The sequence below is a fragment of the Xenopus tropicalis genome, chromosome 1, assembly GCF_000004195.4.
Source record: "Xenopus tropicalis strain Nigerian chromosome 1, UCB_Xtro_10.0, whole genome shotgun sequence".
NCBI lineage: Eukaryota > Metazoa > Chordata > Amphibia > Anura > Pipidae > Xenopus > Xenopus tropicalis.
Window position 1 is genome coordinate 81,704,287 of NC_030677.2, and position 21,027 is coordinate 81,725,313.

Genomic DNA, 21,027 nt, shown 5'->3' on the forward strand with positions numbered 1-21,027 from the left:
TTTCCTAGTGATATCTGCAGTCAGAATCACAGTTTGAGTATTTTGGCTTGGGCAAATTAGTTTTACAGACAAAGTCAAGCGAACAACAACTATGCATAACTGAAAATGTAATAAAATGATTAAAAATGCACCAAAATCACAGAAAATGTAATAAAAACACCAAGGTACACAAAGGTATTGTCAAAAGAAGGAAGGGGAGCACTCACCAGGATAGTAACCCGTAGAGACACCTGTGCTGCCACGCCTCCAAACACCCCCGATCCAGGCAATTTTAAACAGCAGAAAAAAGGTAGAACGGAGCACTGTGTCTTTTCCAGTTAAAAATCATTCTTTATTGATTCCATATAAAAACATAGCATAGAGTCTAGCTTGACGCGTTTCGTGACAACATGTCACTTCATCAGAAGCTAAATATAAAACCCGAAGCACCCATATTTAAATAGGTCCACATAACACACCCACCCATTCAATCAAGGATTAAGAGTTAAGAATTAACCCCCTGTAGAGCACCCATCCTAAAAACACATAAGTTAGATCACAGAAATCCCTTTAACTTAACCCCTTCCAGTCAAGGCTATGCCCAAAACCCACATCAGTCATCTCATCCATTTAGGGAAATTTAAACTGATTATAGGGAAATAAAAAAGCCAAATATTAACTTCAGGAAGTAGTCGTATTGATCTTGTTAATTAAGGAATATTAAAAACCTATATAATAGTGATACTAATAATGGTAATATACTTAGAGTATCAACCTAATGAAAATGCTAATATATTTAATAATCACGACCAAGGACTACCAATAGCATGAAACCTCCCATTCACGGTTAAGGCCCCCATATTGTTCAGTTGTTTTCAAGGAATAGATCCAGAAAACCTCCCTCTCGGATAACTTCTTGTCCAAATCACCCATCCTAATATTGGATCTGGGTTTGTCAATAATCTGGAAAGATACCCTACCACATTTATCATGTATTTCTGACATGTGTTTGGCTATTGCCGACTTAAAATCACATCTGTCAATAGCTGACAGATGTTCTAAGAACCGAGTGCCAGCATTCCTGATCGTCTTCCCTACATACTGGGCACCGCACTCACATGTCGCCAAATAGACAATACCCTTTGATTGGCAATTAAAATACTGTGGAATGGGATATACCTTTCCTGTATAGGAGCACGTAAAAGTTTTAGACACCTCAATGCTACTGCAGGCTTTACACCTATTTCTACCACATTTATATGTGCCTTTGTTACGCAACCAAGCTGTCCCTTGTTCACCCCCACTTGTGGTATACAAGCTCTTAGAGACCCAGGAAGCAACGTTCCTGGCCCTCCGAAAGCTGAAATAGGGCTTGCGTTCCAGGGTATCCTGCAGCACTGAATCCTGCAGGAGTATACCCCAGTGTTTATTGATACTCCTCTGAATGTCATAGACTCCTCGTCCATATGTAGTACAAAATCTTAATTTGTTTCTAGGGTGGATATTAGAATTTTTACCAACTCTAAAAGGGCTTAGCAAATCTGACCTACTGGTGGCTACCGCCCTCTCATATGCTCTCTTAATAACCCTGGTATCGTAGCCTCTCTGGACAAATCTGTCCCATAGCAACATAGCCTGCTCTTGGAAGGCATCCCATGTGGAGCATATCCGACGAATACGTAAGAACTGTCCCACAGGGATGCCCTCTATACATGTCTTAGGATGACCACTTTCGGCATGTAATAATGTGTTCCGTGTAATGGGCTTGCGGTATAGATCTGTAGTTACAGTGTCATCCCTGATGGAAAAAATCACATCCAAAAAAGGTATCCTTATTAAATCTGTATCAAACGTGAAGGTAATACCCTGCACAGCTTTGTTGCAATATTCAATAAAGGATGACAAGGAAGATGCGTCTCCATCCCACACACCTATGCAGTCATCGATGTATCGATAGAAACACTTTATCTGGCTACGAAATGGATTTCTATCTCCAAATACGTGGAGCCTCTCCCACCATCCCATGAAGAGGTTGGCGTAAGTGGGAGCAAACGAGGCCCCCATCGCGGCCCCACGCCTCTGGAGAAAGAACTTCCTATCAAATAGAAAGTAATTGGTATGTAAAAGAAAATGTACAGATTTCATAATAAAATCCCTCTGTTCTGGGGGAAAACCCCCATCATGGTCCAACCAAAATTGGATAGAGTGCAAGCCAGCCCCATGATCAATTGATGTGGTGTATAGAGGCACCCAAATTGAAATACAACAGACAAAATGTCCATGTGCAAAGACAAGTAACAAAGAACAATGTAAAATGCAATAAAATTGCTAAAATCCAAAAAAAAACTAAAATCAATGTGTTTTTTTTTTCCTAGTGATATCTGCAGTCAGAATCACAGTTTGAGTATTTTGGCTTGGGCAAATTAGTTTTACAGACAAAGTCAAGCGAACAACAACTATGCATAACTGAAAATGTAATAAAATGATTAAAAATGCACCAAAATCACAGAAAATGTAATAAAAACACCAAGGTACACAAAGGTATTGTGCAGTGCAGTTAGCGAATATGCTATCCGCAATGGCAATAAAACATTTTTTTCAGGCAAGAAAAAAAAGATGCGATAAAAAATTACAAAATTGCGTGTATGTGTGTACACATGGCAAAATGTGTTTGTGTGCATGTGTGTGAGTGTGCAAGTAAGTGTGAGTGTTGTAAGTGCTGTGAATGGGTGAAACCCCCCAAATGTAAGTGTATGTGTGTATAAGTATAAGTGTGTATTAGTGTAATAAGTGTGTGTTTGTGTGTATCTGGCACTAACCCGGGGGCTAGAAGCTGGAGATCGCAGGAGGGAGACAGGAGAGGCGCAGACACAGCAGCTGCAGTCGGGTCCAGTATGTGGGCGGCACAGGAAGTGAGGGGGGAGCTCAGGAAGCGAGGGGGAGAGCAGCAAAAGCCTGACACGTAGAATCTACGTGTCTGGCTTTTCCCATGGGGCCCCTGGGCGACCGCGCCCCATGGGCCACTAGTAACCCCCCTCTGCTCGTTCTCTAGGGGGTTCTTTACCTTGCGCTCATTTTCTGCACTTGGATTAAGCAGCGAGCGCAGAGAACGAGCGCAAGATAAAGAAAACGTAGCTCCTACATGCTTGGCGATTAACATCTTTTTATGCCAGCATGTAGGAGCTATGTGGTTGGCAGGTAACGGGTTAAGGATCCCCCCAACACATTACCATTTAGTGTGTAACTTGTATTGAAATTATTTCTAACAAAGTGCATAACTTTGCACTTTTCAACATTGAACACCTCAGCTATTATATGTTGACATAACCTTTGCTTGCTTTCTAAAACCATCGCATAGATAGAAACTCTATAAGAAACTCTAGAAACTTCCTGCTGTGTCGTTTACGACGTGGCACTTAATTGCTGTATATTTATTTGTATTTACTTACTATTATTTATTCAAACCTAACATTTGGCACCCCTCAGTGATTATAACTTTCCTTCCCTTTTGATTTAAAGGATATCGAGGGTAAAATAGTGATTTCATTTTTTTCTCTTGCAACATTCTATGTATGATTTAAGCTGCACATTTTTTTTGTACAGCTGTATATATTCCCCTGCCGTATTTCTTTGTGTAATATTCTGTAAGGGCATGGCTTGCAAGATGCAATTACTTTAATTCAATAATATGTACGATACAGTGTTCATTTGTCTACTATGTTTTTTCAGACAATACTGGAAATGACCAAAGACTCAAGTCTTTTAAGACCATTTATTATAGCAGCCCTAAAAACATACAAAGAAGGAATGTTTGTCACTCGTACTGTTGATGAGTTACTGTGGGGCTATAAAGATGCAGTTCTGTCGATCCTTCATCCTTTTAAAAAAAACATCAGTGATACATTTGGACTGTTCTACAAGGTAACAAACACTTATCATAGCAACTGGTAGGTTATAACGATGAATATGCCCAAGTGATTGAACTCATGTTGAACAGAAGAGTAAACTATATTTAACATAAACTACATATTCCTTTTTATAGGCATTTGCCTTTTATTCTAAGCAACATTTTAGTGGGCATTTTCTATTCCTTATGGTGTTTGAATTATCCATTTATATTCTGTCTCTTTCCTGCTTTTAACTATGATGCTTTAATTTATCATTATTCTTTATTTATCTTTTTGACAGGGCCCTGTACTATTTATTTTGCTAGGGTGATATAGTAACATAGTAGATGAGGTTAAAAAAAGGCATATATTCTTCAGGTTTTTAAGGTAGTGAAACTTTTCTGACTGCTAGTGGAACTGAAGACTTTCTGATTTGACTTGAAGGGGAACAGATTCCTCCCTGTATCTAAGAGGTCAATTTAACGAACAGTGAATAGGCCCTGTGCTGAATATACTTTTTGCTTATTGCTTACATTAGATATATGATATCTGTTATTTCTTGCACTTAACAGAGCAAAATTTAACAAACTTAAGTCCCATTTTATTTCCTGGTTCCAATGCACAAAGTCAAACAAATCACAAATCTTTTTATATCTCAGTGGACTGCTGATTTATTTGACTTTGCTCGTTGTGACATTAAATTAAAAATGAAGACCAGTTGCAAATTGTCTTAGAATACCACTGTCAATCTATAAGCAATTTTAAAGTAAACTGCCCAAGGAAATGGTTGTTTTTATGGTGGTTCTCTTGTTAAATTGATTGCCATATTTTATTTTGTATGGAAATTTACTCAGATACTTTGATGAATATAACTATTATAAAAATACATATGCTCCCGTAATTTTCAGTGCAGTAAAATAAACACATAGGGGGTTATTTATTAAGACCTTGGACAGAACCGCAAGAGCAACTCTGTTGCAGGTCAGCTCTGTCCTTGCCACTTGCCATAGTGCATGTGTTAAATACATGGCCTCAATGCGGCCTATGTCCATGACCACTTAACATGCGCTACTGCCCTTCATGAATACAGTTCTGCTGAATACAGAGATCTGAGGCAGTTTACCTATGCTAAAGTGCAAAGATGTGTCAGATTTTGTGTGTTTTTTTGCACTTTGCACCCTGCTCTCTAGGTTGTAAGTGACCTGTACAGTTCAGATAACTCTTACTGATGCCATTTAGTAGCTCTAAAACCCCTAATACTTTAATTTCCAGATGTTTGTAGGTGTGGTAAGGTGTCATAGTAAAAGTGCCAGTGCTTCTGTTCAAGTCTGTTAAATTGTTTTGTACCTAATGTATAATCCTATGATTTATATTGTAGATGAACACAACAGATGATGGGGAATATATTTTTCTCAGCGGAGAGAAAGATTACTTGGAGTTCACTCAAATTGCTGAGTGGAAGGGGCAAAAGTAAGCCGATGAAAATATAATTATATGTTATTACTATTTTTATATATTGTTTTATTATGTTTGTTATCTGTGTCAAGAACACTCATCTATTTGTTGTGTATACTTTCTGAGTCATGCCTGCAGAAAAGAAGGTGATTAAAGGAGAAGAAAAGTCTAAATCACTGGGGGGTGTCAAATGTTAGTCACCCCCCAGTGATTGTAATAGCTTACCTGGGCACTGGCCCAGTATATTATGAAAGCGATCTTAATCACTGGGAGGTGTCTAACATTTTGGCACCCCCAGTGATTTAAGCTTTTGTTCTCCAATGGTCCCCATTAATTTTTTCTGTCAAATCCAACAGTGGTATTTCAGCTCTGTGACAGGAGTGAGGTTGGTATGGGGAGCGGGGCAAAATCTTACAGGCAAAACTACTACTTTTAAGACAGGAGGGAGTTGGAATGGCAGGATAAACCCAGGCATATGCAAACACACAAAATAACTAAGTATAAAAATTTTAGTAAATCATTTACAGTGATACTAAATAAGACTGCACATAGTAATATGAAACCTTATCTTTGTGATAGTGATTTCTTAATTATTTATTACTTTCGGAACAAGGCATGTTAAATGGAAGTGTTTATTACTTTTTCAAAATACTGCTTTCTTCATTTTATTCTTCTTTTTTTATACCAGAGCTCTTAACTGGTGGACCACAGAAACATGTAATATGATAAATGGAACAGATGGCACATCCTTCCACCCACTCCTAAACAAAGATGATACAATTTACATGTTTTCCTCAGACCTATGCAGGTAAGTAATAACTATACTGTATGGCATTACAGTTCCTTGCATAAGTTCCCCTCTTCCTCCCTAGAAATGGTGGACATAAGTTTTGCTGTGCTACTCTCCCTTGTATTACCATTTACAGGGGAACTAGGACATATTTGGGAGTGTGGGTGGTGTGGATTGGGAGGGGGACCCTGAAGGGGTTTTATGATGTATAAACCACTTTCCTTTAGTTTTGTACACTTTGAAGGTGCAGGATATTTTTAATGTTACACCAAAGCAATATCTCCATAAAAGTGTAATATCCACAGCTGCTACAGGGAATGCAGAATTGGTACTGCACTGGGAGCCAGTAAATTAATTTTTCTAAACAGTAGACACTAAGATTTCTAAATTCTCGAATAAAAGTAAAAGAAGAAAAACCTGCATTATTTAGGAACAAGTGTTTAACAATACATTCATAGATAGATAAATATGGGTGAACGGCATGGGATTATGAAACTTGTGATTGGGAAGGCAATAAATTCCATGGGAGGGTCAGTGGGTTCTGTTGGACTCCAATTATGCCACTGGTGGTGAGCACTGGTGGTGATGAGGTTCGTCAAACACAGGGTCAGACTGGGTGGCAGACACAATTCTTGCCAGGCACTCCCTCAGGCTGCTGTCTTCCTCCCCTGACAAGTGCGCTTGGGGGAGGGGGTTGGGTGGGTGGCAGGGGGTACCTGCAGTGGGTGTGGAGGCCGCGGTGGGAGCCCCTGGGGCAGTAGCCCCAGTCGGCCCTGCACCCCCCAGTCCGACCTTGTTTAAACACATATTTTTTTGTTGGTTAGGATATATCTCAAGTTACTCTTTGTGTTTCAGATCCATCTATGCTGTTTATGAAAGCAGTGAAAACATCAAGGATATTTCGGTCTTTCGTTTTTCTCCACCAGCAAGTGTTTTTGCAAATGTGTCCGTCAACCCACAGAATAAAGGATTTTGTGTCCCAGAAGGAAATTGCCTCCCATCTGGCCTACTGAACGTCAGCATCTGCAAGGAGGGTATTTCTGCTTTTTACTAAATACTCGTGTGTTACTGAAATAGGATAAGTGAACACAATAGTGTGTTTTTATTCACCTATAATTATTATTATTTTTTATATACCGCCATCATTTCATAGTAGTTACATAGTTACATAGTTACATAGTTACATAGGGTTGAAAAAAGACCTGTGTCCATCAAGTTCAACCCATCCAAGTAAACCCAGCACACCTAACCCACACCTACCAATCTATACACTCACATACATAAACTATAAATACAACCACTAGTACTAACTGTAGATATTAGTATCACAATAGCCTTGGATATTCTGATTGATCAAGAACTCATCCAGGCCCCTCTTAAAGGCATTAACAGAATCTGCCATTACCACATCACTAGGAAGGGCATTCCATAACCTCACTGCCCTCACCGTGAAAAACCACCTACGCTGCTTCAAATGGAAGCTCCGTTCCTCTAATCTAAAGGGGTGACCTCTGGTGCGTTGATTGGTTTTATGGGAAAAAAGAACATCCCCCAACTGCCTATAATCCCCTCTAATGTACTTGTACAGAGTAATCATGTCCCCTCGCAAGCGCCTCTTTTCCAGAGAAAACAACCCCAACCTCGACAGTCTAACCTCATAGTTTAAATCCTCCATCCCCTTAACCAGTTTAGTTGCACGTCTCTGCACTCTCTCCAGCTCATTAATATCCTTCTTAAGGACTGGAGCCCAAAACTGCACTGCATACTCAAGGTGAGGCCTTACCAGGGACCTATAAAGGGGCAAAATTATGTTCTCATCCCTTGAGTCAATGCCCTTTTTTATACAAGACAGCACTTTATTTGCTTTAGTAGCCACAGAATGACACTGCCTGGAATTAGACAACTTGTTATCAACAAAAACCCCTAGATCCTTCTCCATTAAGGATACCCCCAACACACTACCATTCAGTAGATAGTTTGCGTTTATATTATTTCTACCAAAGTGCATAACTTTGCACTTATCAACATTGAACCTCATTTTCCAGTTTGCTGCCCAGTTATCTAATTTTGTCAAATCGCTCTGCAAAGCGGCAGCATCCTGCATGGAACTTATAGTTTTGCACAATTTAGTGTCATCAGCAAAAATAGAAACAATACTGTCTATGCCCACCTCCAGGTCATTAATAAACAAGTTAAACAGCAAAGGCCCAAGGACTGACCCCTGCGGTACTCCACTAACCACACTGGCCCAATTAGAAAATGTTCCATTTACAACCACTCTTTGTACTCTATCCTTCAGCCAGTTCTCTATCCAATTACAAATATTATGTTCTAGGCCAATATTCCTTAATTTGATCATTAACCTTCTGTGAGGTACTGTATCAAACGCTTTAGCAAAGTCCAAGTAGATGACATCAACTGCCATTCCAGCATCAAGGTTCCTACTCACCTCCTCATAAAAGGCAACTAAATTAGTCTGGCAAGATCTGTTACGCATAAAACCATGCTGGCACAAACTAATAGTATTGTGAACTGCAATGTATTCAAGTACCCTATCCCTTATTACCCCTTCCAAAAGTTTTCCTACTACTGATGTCAGACTAACAGGCCTATAGTTTTCAGGCTGAGAACGGGATCCCTTTTTAAATAACGGCACCACATTAGCAATCCGCCAGTCTCTTGGCACCATGCCAGACCTCAATGAATCCTGAAAAATTAAGTGAAGAGGTTTGGCAATCACAGCGCTCAGCTCATTTAATACCCTGGGATGAATCCCATCCGGCCCTGGACCTTTGTTTACCTTTACATGTTCAAGTCTCTTTTGAATTTCCTCCCGAGTGACCCATGCGTCAGTAGCTAAATTACTAGAACTGGGCATATTAAAAGGGAAGCCTTCATTATCTGGCTCCTCAGATGTATAGACAGATGAAAAATAAGAGTTCAAAATTTCAGCTTTTTCCCCGTTTTCATCAACCAACGTACCCCCCCGTGATAATAAAGTTCCCACCCCTTCTTGCTTCATTTTTTTACTATTCACATAATTAAAAAATAATTTTGGATTCTTTTTACTCCTAGCTGCAATATCCCTTTCCATCTCTATTTTAGCTTGCCTGATAGTTTTTTTGCATGCTTTATTTGCTTCCTTGTACCTGATGAAAGTTTCTGCTGTCCCAGCTAACTTGAATGCCCTAAAAGCACGTTTTTTCTTACCAACCTCGACAATAACACTTTTATTCAGCCATAAAGGTTTTGCTTTGCGATGCCTCTCCTTGCTTACTAGGGGGATATACTGTTGCGTATACCTACAAAGCAATGTTTTAAAGATGTTCCATTTTCCTTCTGTGTCTAACCCCATGAAAAGCCTTTCCCAGTTGACACATTGCAGAGATGCCCTTATACTGGCAAAGTCTGCACGTCTAAAATTGAGTGTTTTAGTTACTCCCTTATAGCGCTGTCTCTGCAGCATTATCTCAAAGGAGACCATGTTGTGATCACTGTTCCCCAAATGCTCACCCACACAAATGTTAGAGATAAGTTCATTATTATTAGAAATCACCAGGTCCAAAATAGCGTCATTCCTAGTGGGTTCTTGAACTGCCTGAAATAAAAAGTTGTCATTTAGCATATTTACAAACCTACTAGCTTTTTCTGACTTAGCCACCCCATTACTCCAGTCAATGTCCGGATAATTAAAGTCCCCCATAACAACAACTTGACCCAGTTTTGAAGCCTCCTCCATTTGCAACAATAGCTGGGCCTCATCCCCCTCATCTATACGGGGTGGTTTATAACATACACCAATGATCATTTTCTTTGTGACCTTCAGCCCTACTGAAATTTCTACCCAAAGAGATTCGACGTTTTCATTAGTAATGTCTTTATTACATGGCTTTAAGTCTGACTTTACGTAAAGACAAACCCCTCCACCCTTTTTAATCTCTCTGTCCCTCCTAAAAAGTGTATACCCATTTAAATTCACAGCCCAGTCGCATTTATCATCCCATTTCACGCAGAGCTTTACAGAGTAAAGGGGTGCAAATAGAAGACCAAACGGTTAACATATAGACACAAACAATTCCCCCAAAATGATTCACAGTTACATTTGGATATTATTATGAGAGAATAGGGGGAGGGCCCTGCTTGCGAAGGCTTATATTCCAAGAGGTAAAGTGATTGAGACATAAGGTCAGGGTAACTAGTGTGGCGATAGAGTTCCTGTTGGAGTGCAGTTAGAGGAGAATACTAGTAGTTAGTGAGCGTGTGAGCAGAGAGTAGGGGTGTTGATTGGGTAATCAAGTTCAGAGGGCTTAGATTATAGGCTTAAAAAGGTGATATTTAAGTGACCATTTATAAGCCTGGAGACTGATAAAATCTAATGGGAAAGGGCAGAGCATTCTAGAGTATAATATATTTTTTTTAATTTTTATTGCCATAATATTCTGTTTTTATTATTTCCAAATATTGATCGAGCACCAAGTAGCACTACATTTTACCTGTTAGAAGCTCATTAACAGAGCACTTGCAGCAGGCGATTTGAGAACAGAGTGCTCCTTGCACTAAATTAAAATTAAGGTACAAGGCACAGCGCTGTGGATGCAATGCATCAGATTCTATAGCATAATGTGCCTACTCAGGCTTCCCTGTGTCTGAATGTGGGAGAGATACAGGGCATTCATAAAGACAGCACTGCCAAAAACAGGCAGCTCAGTATTTATCAGGAAAATGCAGATCCTTAGTGGTTACCCCTGTTTTTTGCTCTTTGTGCTCTGCCCTACAATTTGTTTAATTTTTTTTAGGTTCACTGTACTAGCCCAGAGCATGGACTCCAAAATTGTCCCCATATCCTTTTTATCTTGGTCAGACGGTTGAAAGACTGCTTTGGAGACATGTATTTTAATTGGCAAAAGGCCTGTATATATAGGCTGGTACAGCTGGTTTTATATAGTGTGGTTTCAGTTTTTATCAGTACATTTCAAAAAGTATAAAAATAAATTAAAAATGAAGTTGCTTAGAATATGCCACTGTATGCTGTTACAGGATGGAAAGTAATTCTCTGAATGGGGGAATGATTTATCTGTTAACAGAAGGATCATGTCCCCAGACCATAGTAACTAATTAGCATTAAAGGGGTGGTTCACCTTCACGTAAATAAAGCTTTTTAGCAATTGGGTAATTTTAATAAAATATGTAATGTATCTCTTTAAGAAAATGTTTACTGTTTTAGAGAAAATTACCTCAGAAGATAGGGTTTCTCAATAGGGCAGGAGTCAGTGGAGGCACCAGGGGAGGGGGTCACCGACCCCTTTGTGCACAAGCCTGTGTCAGCATGTTGAAGCTCTGTGTAACCCTGAGTACTGGCAGTAGAGCTTCTAATGCTACTGCACATGTCTGCTTCCTGTTTCTTTCTTCATGCCTCTTCTGGCTGCTAAAATTACAGGCATGTAACATGATTCCCTGCTGCTGCTGTCTCCTGCTATGAATGTTCAGAAAGGGAAGGGGGTGCATCATTTTTTGGGTAATACTGAGAATAGGTGGACAACCCCTTTAAGGGAGATAAATATCACAAGTGCTGTTGCCCATATCTTTGCTTTTGTTCTCTAACTTGTAGGTGCCTATTTAAATCTAATTGCTAATTGGTTGATCTTAGAGCACTTTGCCCATGCTATTTATTTACTTGTGCAATGTTTCTTTGAGGCATGTGCAGTATGTATTTTGCCCATTATTCCATATCCCATTTATTGAAGTGCTTTTTGCTTGTCAGATTCCTTTGTTCAAATAAGGAGTACATTTAACCACACAATGAGCATATTCTAAGCCTTTCAGCTGCACATTACTTGCATTTCCTTTTAAATGTAACAAATGTAAAAATTGTTTCTATTTGATTTGACAATATTCTTTTAAATATATACACACTGTTTTCATACCTTATTAACCATTAAATCAGCATTAGATGTATGGGTTAAATGCAGAAAGCAGAAGAGAATGGCACCTTTCCCATCAATTTCATCACCAATAACTTGTGTTTCATCAGCTATCCCCTACTTAAAGTTAAGGGATTGGCAACAGGCTAAAGAAATTGTTATAGCCCAGCTGTTGCAGGATTCTAGTATTAAAACATTTGAGCAATTACAAAATGAATTGGGGTGACCACGGACCTATTTTTTATAAATATTTACAGATTAGAATTTTCTGGAGGCTAGTGCAATTTACAATAGAACACCAACAAAAGGGGAGTTGCGTATGTTACAAAGGAAGTACTACAAAGGGGGATATCTATGGTGTATAAATTGTTGGGAGAGGAGGGCCAAGACCCCCTGTTTGAACGAAAGGTAAAATGGGAGAAAATCCTGCAGGGAAAATATACAACTGACAGTTGGTCACTAGCCTACCGAGCTCCGCAAAAGTATTCAGGAAAATTCTGTATGGATGGTATCTCTCTCCCGACAAGATGCATAGAATTTATTCAAACAAATCCAATAAATGTTGGCGAAGGTGTAATCAAATATGTAATGCTTTCTATTTATGGTGGGAATGCCCAGGTATATATCATTTCTGGACAGAGGTAGTAAATGGAATTTTGGTGGACATCACAAAGGGCATGTACCAAATTACTCCAGCATTAGCTTTACTGGGGATTATGGAAGAAAGAGGGGGGGGGGGGAAATGGGCTACACTGGTTCATCAGATAACTCTTTCAGCCCGCGCCTTGATAGTGCGGAACTGGAAACGGTGTCAAATCCCAGATTTAAACCAACTGATAGAAGAGATCTACTCAAATTTCGACTACAAGCGGATGGCGGCTGGATTAAATGATGTGGAACATAAATGTACCCGCCGATTGGCCCCTTGGATAGAATGGTGTAGGAGGGGAAAAGGCCTGGGTTGAAGGGGTAAGAATGGATTATGGAAAAGATAGATATTAGTAGGTGGCTACCCCATAGCTCTTTTAGGTTTTATGTGTGACATATGGCCTCTACTTTACATCTGTTTAATGTATGTTATACAATTCCAGTATACTAGACAGGATGTATGCTTTTATATATTGCATATGTATGCTATATATGGAGATACAAAATTGTTTTATTCTCCTTTCTTTTTCTTTTTTCTTTCTTGGATGGTATGAATAAATAAATATTTGAAAAAAAAAAAAAAAATATATATATATATATATATATATATATATACACTGGTACATATTTCTACAAGCATTTCTCCGTATGCAAACATGTTGATCACGGTCCCCTAAATTTTTGACAGTTGTGTCCACAGATTTGATTTATACAAGTGGTTTATAAATACGTACACTTGCACTTTGTATATTATGCTTAGCAGCACACAGCATAGAGGGAATGTTGTTGATGTTTGTTTGGAAAATGCCACATGTACACTAAGATTCGATAAATGCAAAGAAAGGTCTTAGTTGATGTCAGGTACCACTTATCATAAAAAATGTATACTTTAGGTGAGGTTTATTTATGAATGAAGATGGTAAATTCCAATTTCCCTTAGCGACCATTCAGTGTTTTATTTTCAAATTTTTCAAAAAATTTTTGCTTACTGTTTCTATTGGCAACTGCTCTCTTGTACTTTAGCACCTGTTTGTAAATTAGCCCTGTGAATTGTGTAAGTGAACACAGTATGATCAGGCACAACCTGGCACAGTTAATAATGTGGGTACACAGGGTATAGTGATTATCAGTATATTGTATTCAGAGTGGATAATTTAGGCTAGCACATGACCACTGCAAAGAATTAAATTATATTTTAAGTTTCTGCATCCTTTTTTACCTGACTGACTGTGGAGACATTTGGTTAATATCATCCTTTCTGTAGCTACATAGGCAGTCTGCTACTTCATGAGTCAAAAATTATGTACTTCAAGATAACTTATTTCATTTATTCAATATTTTTAACAGGTGCTCCTATAGTATTGTCCTCTCCTCATTTTTACCAAGCTGATGAAAACGTTATTAACAGCATAAGAGGCATGAAGCCTGTCAAGGAGCATCACATGACTTTTCTGGATTTAAACCCGGTAAGTTGCAGTTTAAGCCCCCAGATAAGCTGTCAGCCTGCTAGTCTTGCAGTCTTGCATTATTTGGTATTTTCAAAACTGCCTGATTTTTGGCCAGATTTCAGGTCCCTTACAAGAGACGGTAAGCTTCTGGTTGGAGCTACCAAGTCGGCAGCTTTTATCAGCCCATGTATAGCCAGCTTCGGCAGAATAATTCCACGGCTTTCAAGGATAATTGACTTTTATGAGATGGACTAAAGGAACTGGCTACTTTATGAAAAGAAAAACATGAGGTGACGCCATGTAACCTTTAAATCAAGACCACATGCAGCTTGGTTTTAAATTGCCATTAACTTTTTGTTACAATATCTTAAACTTTTTCATAGACTGTGTATCTTGCCATTGATTAGAGTAATATAGTAGATATGGAACAGTTTAAGAGCAGTTACATTACTGTTAGAAGAAATAGGCCTCTACTTACTGCAGTTTGTTCTCTGTATATGTAGAGGAAATGGCAGCCACAAGTGTGGTAATATATTGTGGTCAGGTTGTTCTTTATGTTGCTGCAGCATAATGTTTAAAACAAGGTACAGGTATAGGACCCATTATCCAGAATGCTCAGAACCAGGGGTAATTCAGATAAGGGGTCTTTCCGTAATTTGGATCTCCATACCTTATGTCTATTAAAAAATCAATAAAACATTAATTAAAACCAATAGGATTATTTATATCTTAGTTGGGATCAATTACAAGGTACTTTTTTATTACTACAGAGAAAAAGCAAATAAGTTTAAAAATTCTGAATTATTTGATTACACTGCACCATTGTCATTGTAACTAGCTTTGGAGTAGGCAAGGTAGAAATGACCTATGCACAATCTGTGGATGAAAATGTTTATATTTCATAAATGTATAACATATACACATGTATTAACAGCCTAATAGCTACTGCAAGAAAACCAAAATGAATCTAAAAGGTTCATCCTGCGGCACTTACAAGTAAACTTGTACGGATACTTAACCCTAAAGGGTCATTGACCTGCAAACAAAGAAAAAAAAACTGTACATACCATGTCCATGTGACTGTGTTTAATAATGCTCATATGAATACAAACAGAATTCTGGAGGAAGAAAAACTAGATGTTAGGCAGTTTCAAAACTGAACATTATTCAGTTGAATTGACTTACCATTTACTTTTATTCTGTGAATTAAATTGTTTTTTTTTTTTTTTAGGAAAGTTTTGTGTTTCTTATTGTGGCATCTTTGTAATCATAATCATACTTGCTATGTTAAGCCTTCTTTTACTTTTTTCTTCAATATACTGCAGTCAGTTTATTGTGTTAGATAATACATATATAGAATTTTCATGAACTGCCCCCAAAAAACACCAACCAAACCAACTACAGGTTTTTTTTTAATTACAAATATCAGACTATAAATCTAGAATATCTGGAATTTTTTAAAGTACAAAATTATCAGTGGTGGAAAAATATTGGTTGATTTTTATAATTTTGCACAAAAGCTGTTCTTAAAGGGGTGGTTTACCTTTAAATTAACTTTTAGTATGTTAGAGAATGTCCTATTCCTAGCAACTTTGCAATTGGTCTTCACTGTTTATTTTGTTACAGTTTTTGAATTATTTGCCCTTCTCAGCTTTTAAATGAGGGTCACTGACACCGGCAGCTACAAAACTATTGCTCTGTGATCTCACCATCTTTTTATTATTGTTACTTTATATTACTTATCTTTCTACCCAGTCCCCCTTCTATTAATATTCCAGTCTTTCACTCAACCTACTGCCTAGTTGCTAAGGTAAAGAAGACCCTAGCAACATGATAGCTGCTGAACAAAAAGCTCAATAACTGAAAAAGCACAAAAAGAAAAAAATTAAAACCAATTGCAAATTGTCAATGTCTATGTCATACTAAATATTTAATTTTTGTTTTGACATAATCTCAGAATGAATCATTCAACACCTAGAGACCCTGACAGAACATTATAGCATTAGACCAGTGCTGTCCAACTTCTGTGGTACCGAGGGCCGGAATTTTTCTGGCCTACATGGTGGAGGGCCGATAATGGAAGCCAGTTTTGACCACTCCCCTTTTTTAAACCGCACCCACTTCAAACTACACCCATGTTATCACAAGAGCTTTTAAGACCATCCCCACATTAATGGTGGCAACACAGCAAAAACCCAATGGCACACACAAACAACATACGAAAAGGCAGAGTATGGCACACATGGGCAGCATAGGGAAGGCAGAGTATTGCACACACAGGCGGCATAGAGCAGGCAGAGTACTGCTTGTCCTACCCTGCCTGTGTGTGCCATACTCTGTCTGCCCTCCCTTGCCTATGTGTGTTATACTATGCCTGCCCTCCCCTGCCTATGTGTGCCATACTATTCCTGCCCTCCCCTGCCTATGTATGCCACATTATGCCTGCCCTATGGCACACACAGGCAGCATACAGAGACACAATGCTGGATGTGTCAGAGGTGTGAACAGGTGACAATGTGGGTGATTACAGCCTGAGCCTGAGGTGTGAACAATGCAGGGGGAAAACAATGAAGGCATTAAAAGGTGTGAACAGTACAGGGGATTACATGATTAAACAATACAGGGGGATTACAGCCTGAATCTGAGGTGTGAGCAAAGCAGGGGGCCAGTTAATCTCAGTACTGATACCATTTAAATCTTACACAAAGGTAAGCCATCAAAGCAGCCAGACAGGCGGCGGGCCACACAGAGGGGGGGTCTCTTTTTTTTTTGATTTGTAATAATGTGTGCCATTTGTTTTTCTAGCTCACTGGAACATTAATTCAAGCTGCTAAACGAATTCAAGTGAATGTTTATGTCCGAAAGATTAATGTTTATCTGTAAGTGTTTTACACTTCTTTGGTTCTTCCTTTTAATACGTTTTTGATATATTTAGAATTAAAAGCTTCACATGACAGGTATGCATAGCTCATACATCTAATGTTCTAATGAACATTTACCTCTTGTATTGGTCAGTGTTTGTATGTTTAATGCAAACACCCTTTTATTGTTGGTGCTTTATAAATATGTTAATAATATACAGTTGTGCAATAACAGATTTATAGACATTTTGTACTTTAAGACCTGTAAAAAGGTAGAGTATACCAAATAAATGTAGTAAAAGTGGGTGAATAGTTGCATGCACACATGAGTTATATGCTATAAGTCATTCAACTTATTGAGTTTGTAAAGAGAAAATATCACTGGAAAAGCTATTTAACTTAATTTACCATTGGGGTGATGTATATAATTGGAACTTGAAAATCTTGTTCCCCTGATGAAGTTCTTTTTGGATGAAATGCGTTGGGTTGCTTACTATATTGCTTAATGATTGCGTGTAATACACTGCAGATTGTAAGTGCAATATTTTATCCATATAAAACTTTTTAAAAAACTTGCTTCATCAGAGAGCGGACCCTTACTTTTTGTGTTTTGTATATAATTGGAATTACATTTTCCTAGTAGTGTGCACATTATGCCATGGATCAGATGCAAATCTGAAAATTATTTTTTCCCATTGCATATATCTTTCCTAACATAAGGCTCAGATTTAATTCAGTGAGAAGACCATATCTCTTAAATCAAAACCAGGTCTGCCTATAGGATACATAAAATGCAAATACTTTTTCACATTAACTTTTTTTTTTTTCTTTTTATCAAATTGAATATGATAAATGGCCAGCAATCTATTCCTTGTTTCTTTAAATTCTAATATAAAGAGTACAAAATTATCATAAGAGTAGAAAATAAAAAGGACTAGTAATTGCAGTGCTAACTTACTCTCTGTAAAAAAGGATTTGTTTGGCCTTATATGTAAAAATAACTGTGTCTAATTCTTTCTTTTTGTTTAGTATTACTCAAGATATACAGACCTTGTTCTTCCCTGTGATGCACCTCAATGAGGTAAGAATCATGACAAAGAAGAGCAAGGAGTGTGTGTTGACACAACTACATTTTTTATACATTTTAACATGGGACTGGAGGGAGATTTTCAGGCACGCAACTACAGTATAGTAAGAGAATGACCCATATGGTATTATCATATACATTCTATTAAAAATCTAGGTCCCTGGTACTGTGTAGTACTGATGTGCGGGTCAAGAAAAACTTGAGCTGCACCCGACCCTAACCTGCCCGCTTGCTAACCCAAACCCTACCCGACCCGGCTTCTCCCCTCTATTTATAGACCTGCGCCAGCCCTGCCCCTCAGTGACGTCACAAAAGGGCCAGGGCGTGTCAGGTGCGCTCCTTTAAATTCACAAGCCAGAAGGGGAAGCCGGCAGTGTTAGGTTGCGGGCAGGGAGGGTAAGTGGAAGAGCTCAACCCAAACCCGCCCGCGATCTGCCAAGGTCGGCCCGACCCGCGGGTCCCGCATGTATTGGGCTGACCCACACATCACTACTGTGTAGCATTTTCAGAGAATCTGAAGAAAATATAATTCTTTATTGATATAATAAAGAAAATGTTTTTACAATTTTGATACAAAAATCCTGAGTGCATCAGAATATTTTTTTGCCTAAGCAAAATAAAAGAAAATATAAATCTAAAGAAAATATAATTTACTTTCCAGTATACATTAATTAAAGATTTTCAATTATTTTATTATTTCCATTAGGATAATCTATAGGGAGAATAAAAAAGGCATGAATTAAAGGCATTAGAGGTGTATATTTAAAATAGATTAGTGTAGGTTTTCATTTGCAATAACAATAATAAACAAATTTTATAGTACATTCAAATTAGGCACCCTGGGAATACAGTTCTGGCCAGTGTTACGAGATCTGTTCTTGTACATCTTGGCACTTATAAACTAGTATCACCACCATTGAAAATGAGTGCATTAGTTAGCCTCCTTTTTGTAAGACTCACAGAAGCAGGCATTGAAAAAAGCAATTAGGGCAAAAATTCACGGTCGCAAAAAGACTCAGTCACAGTAGTACTGAAGTTTCATGGTGTGGGAACTTACTTGGGATTGGCTGCTTGAAACTAACTTTAGGCCCAGTAATGCAAAATTACTAGGAATCTGACACTTACCAGGACATGTGCTCTAATTTGATGGGCATGTTTCCCATTAAACTAAAATAGTCAAATGATCTTTTAGGAGCGGATATGCTGAAGTTCTTCCTGTTCATTAACATAATAAGTCATCTTCCTATCCTACAACAGTCAAAACGGAGAATATGGAATGAACCCTTTTTTCCTTTTACAGAGTGTCTTAATTGATGATAAATCTGCTGGGAGACTCCGATCGATTCTTTTTCAAGGAAGAGTGGTAGCCAACATCCCATTCATTATAATGGGGCTGGGAATCATTTTGGCCTTTTTATTTACAACATTAAGCTGTCTACAGAAAAGGAGCAGAGACGAGGTATGCATAAATATTTGTTGCTGTGCCGTGTATTTTAAAATTACCTGTATCTATATATACACTCCTATATGTCACTGTACATTTACTGAGATTAATAAAGGGAAGATGCTTCAGTATCTATAGGTGTAGGTTATATTCTATTAATTTTGCTATACTAAGACCGTGAAGTACAGTGGCAGAAATGTGTTCTTTCTCTGCAGACTAAATTTCCCATATTATCCCTCATATGTAATAAAAGCCATTAGGGCTCTGGCACATGAGATTTGTCGCCCGTGATTTTTAAAAGAACAATTTGGCGACAAGACGCCAATGCAAAACCCAATGCAATGGAAATCGCCAGCGTCAAAACATACAAGGCTACTTCAAGTCGCCTGTTGTTTCAAATTGCACACAGACCCTTTTTTGAGCGACTTTAGTAAAATAGCCTTGCCATTCACAAACATTGAAATCGAGTACAGTATAGTACACGAGGAGATTAGTATCTACGATTGTAGCTACGTATTGACGCATACGTGTTGTCGTACGGGAAATTTGAACAGGAGTAAGTATCTTACTCCTCCCATGTGGGAGGGTTAACTGTTGCATGGTACCATGGGTAGCAGATTGCCTGGAGCTCAACTTGCATGAAATCTCTTTGTGTGTATTGTCGTGGCGACTTGTCGCCAAAGCACCGGGGGTAAAAACGCAGGTGACAAATCTCCTCGTGTGCCAGAGCCCTTAAGTTAGCTCAGATGCAGTCACCTATAGCAACCAAAAAGATGTCTTCTTTTGAACAGGTGACCACTAAATGCTTCCTTCTGATTGCTATAGATTATTGCACCTGGACAAATACTAGTGTCTTATAATGCATAACCAAAACATTTGCTACATTAGTGGCAACATATTTACTTTTAAAATCACTCACTGTTTTTTTAACTGCCAGTAATCTATTTAATGGGTTGGATAATTTAGGGAAGGGAAATGAACCATTTCAAATGTTTCTTTAAAAAAATAAATTTTTTAAAGACTTTCCTTGTTTTTATTTTTCCACATTAGGGTACAGAGGAGGAAAGGGGTCCTCTTATAAGAGCATCTTAACTCATCGCTAAACATGCTTCAAACCGAACTATGCAAACTGATCAGATTCGTCCTGGTTGTAAGGGATGCTTTTATTGTTTTTTAAATGCACTGATGAAGACTGTGGATTTTGTGATCCTGTGGGACGTTAATCAAGTTCAATTTTTTTTTTTTTTTTTTTTTTTTTGCAGCATATTGATTAAAAATTTTACTTGATTCATTTAGGGACAGATTTATCAAAATTTGAATTTGGGAAAAAATGCGGACGTAAAAAAATAACTGCAACAAAACTTGTTACTTTCTTCTCGAATGCTAGCTTATTTAAGAAGAAACACAACAGAATATTCCCGCACACATTTTGTCTCAGTCTCACTGGCGAGAATCACATTGTTCCATTGATTTTCAATGAGGCTGTTAATTTCAAAAGTTTTAAAAA

The 21,027-nt window shown here is 38.2% G+C and overlaps 1 protein-coding gene across 1 annotated transcript in view; it reads left to right on the forward strand.

Moving 5' to 3' along the window:
• The window catches only part of scarb2 (scavenger receptor class B member 2), a 31,986-nt gene extending 10,959 nt beyond the window's left edge, over positions 1 to 21,027 (forward strand). Inside the window, 9 exon segments of the mRNA NM_001016557.2 lie at positions 3,709 to 3,900; positions 5,245 to 5,336; positions 6,010 to 6,129; positions 6,967 to 7,145; positions 14,028 to 14,146; positions 16,934 to 17,007; positions 18,019 to 18,070; positions 19,377 to 19,535; positions 20,571 to 21,027. Coding sequence (NP_001016557.1) covers positions 3,709 to 3,900; positions 5,245 to 5,336; positions 6,010 to 6,129; positions 6,967 to 7,145; positions 14,028 to 14,146; positions 16,934 to 17,007; positions 18,019 to 18,070; positions 19,377 to 19,535; positions 20,571 to 20,612 — 1,029 coding nt within the window. The 3' untranslated portion in view covers positions 20,613 to 21,027.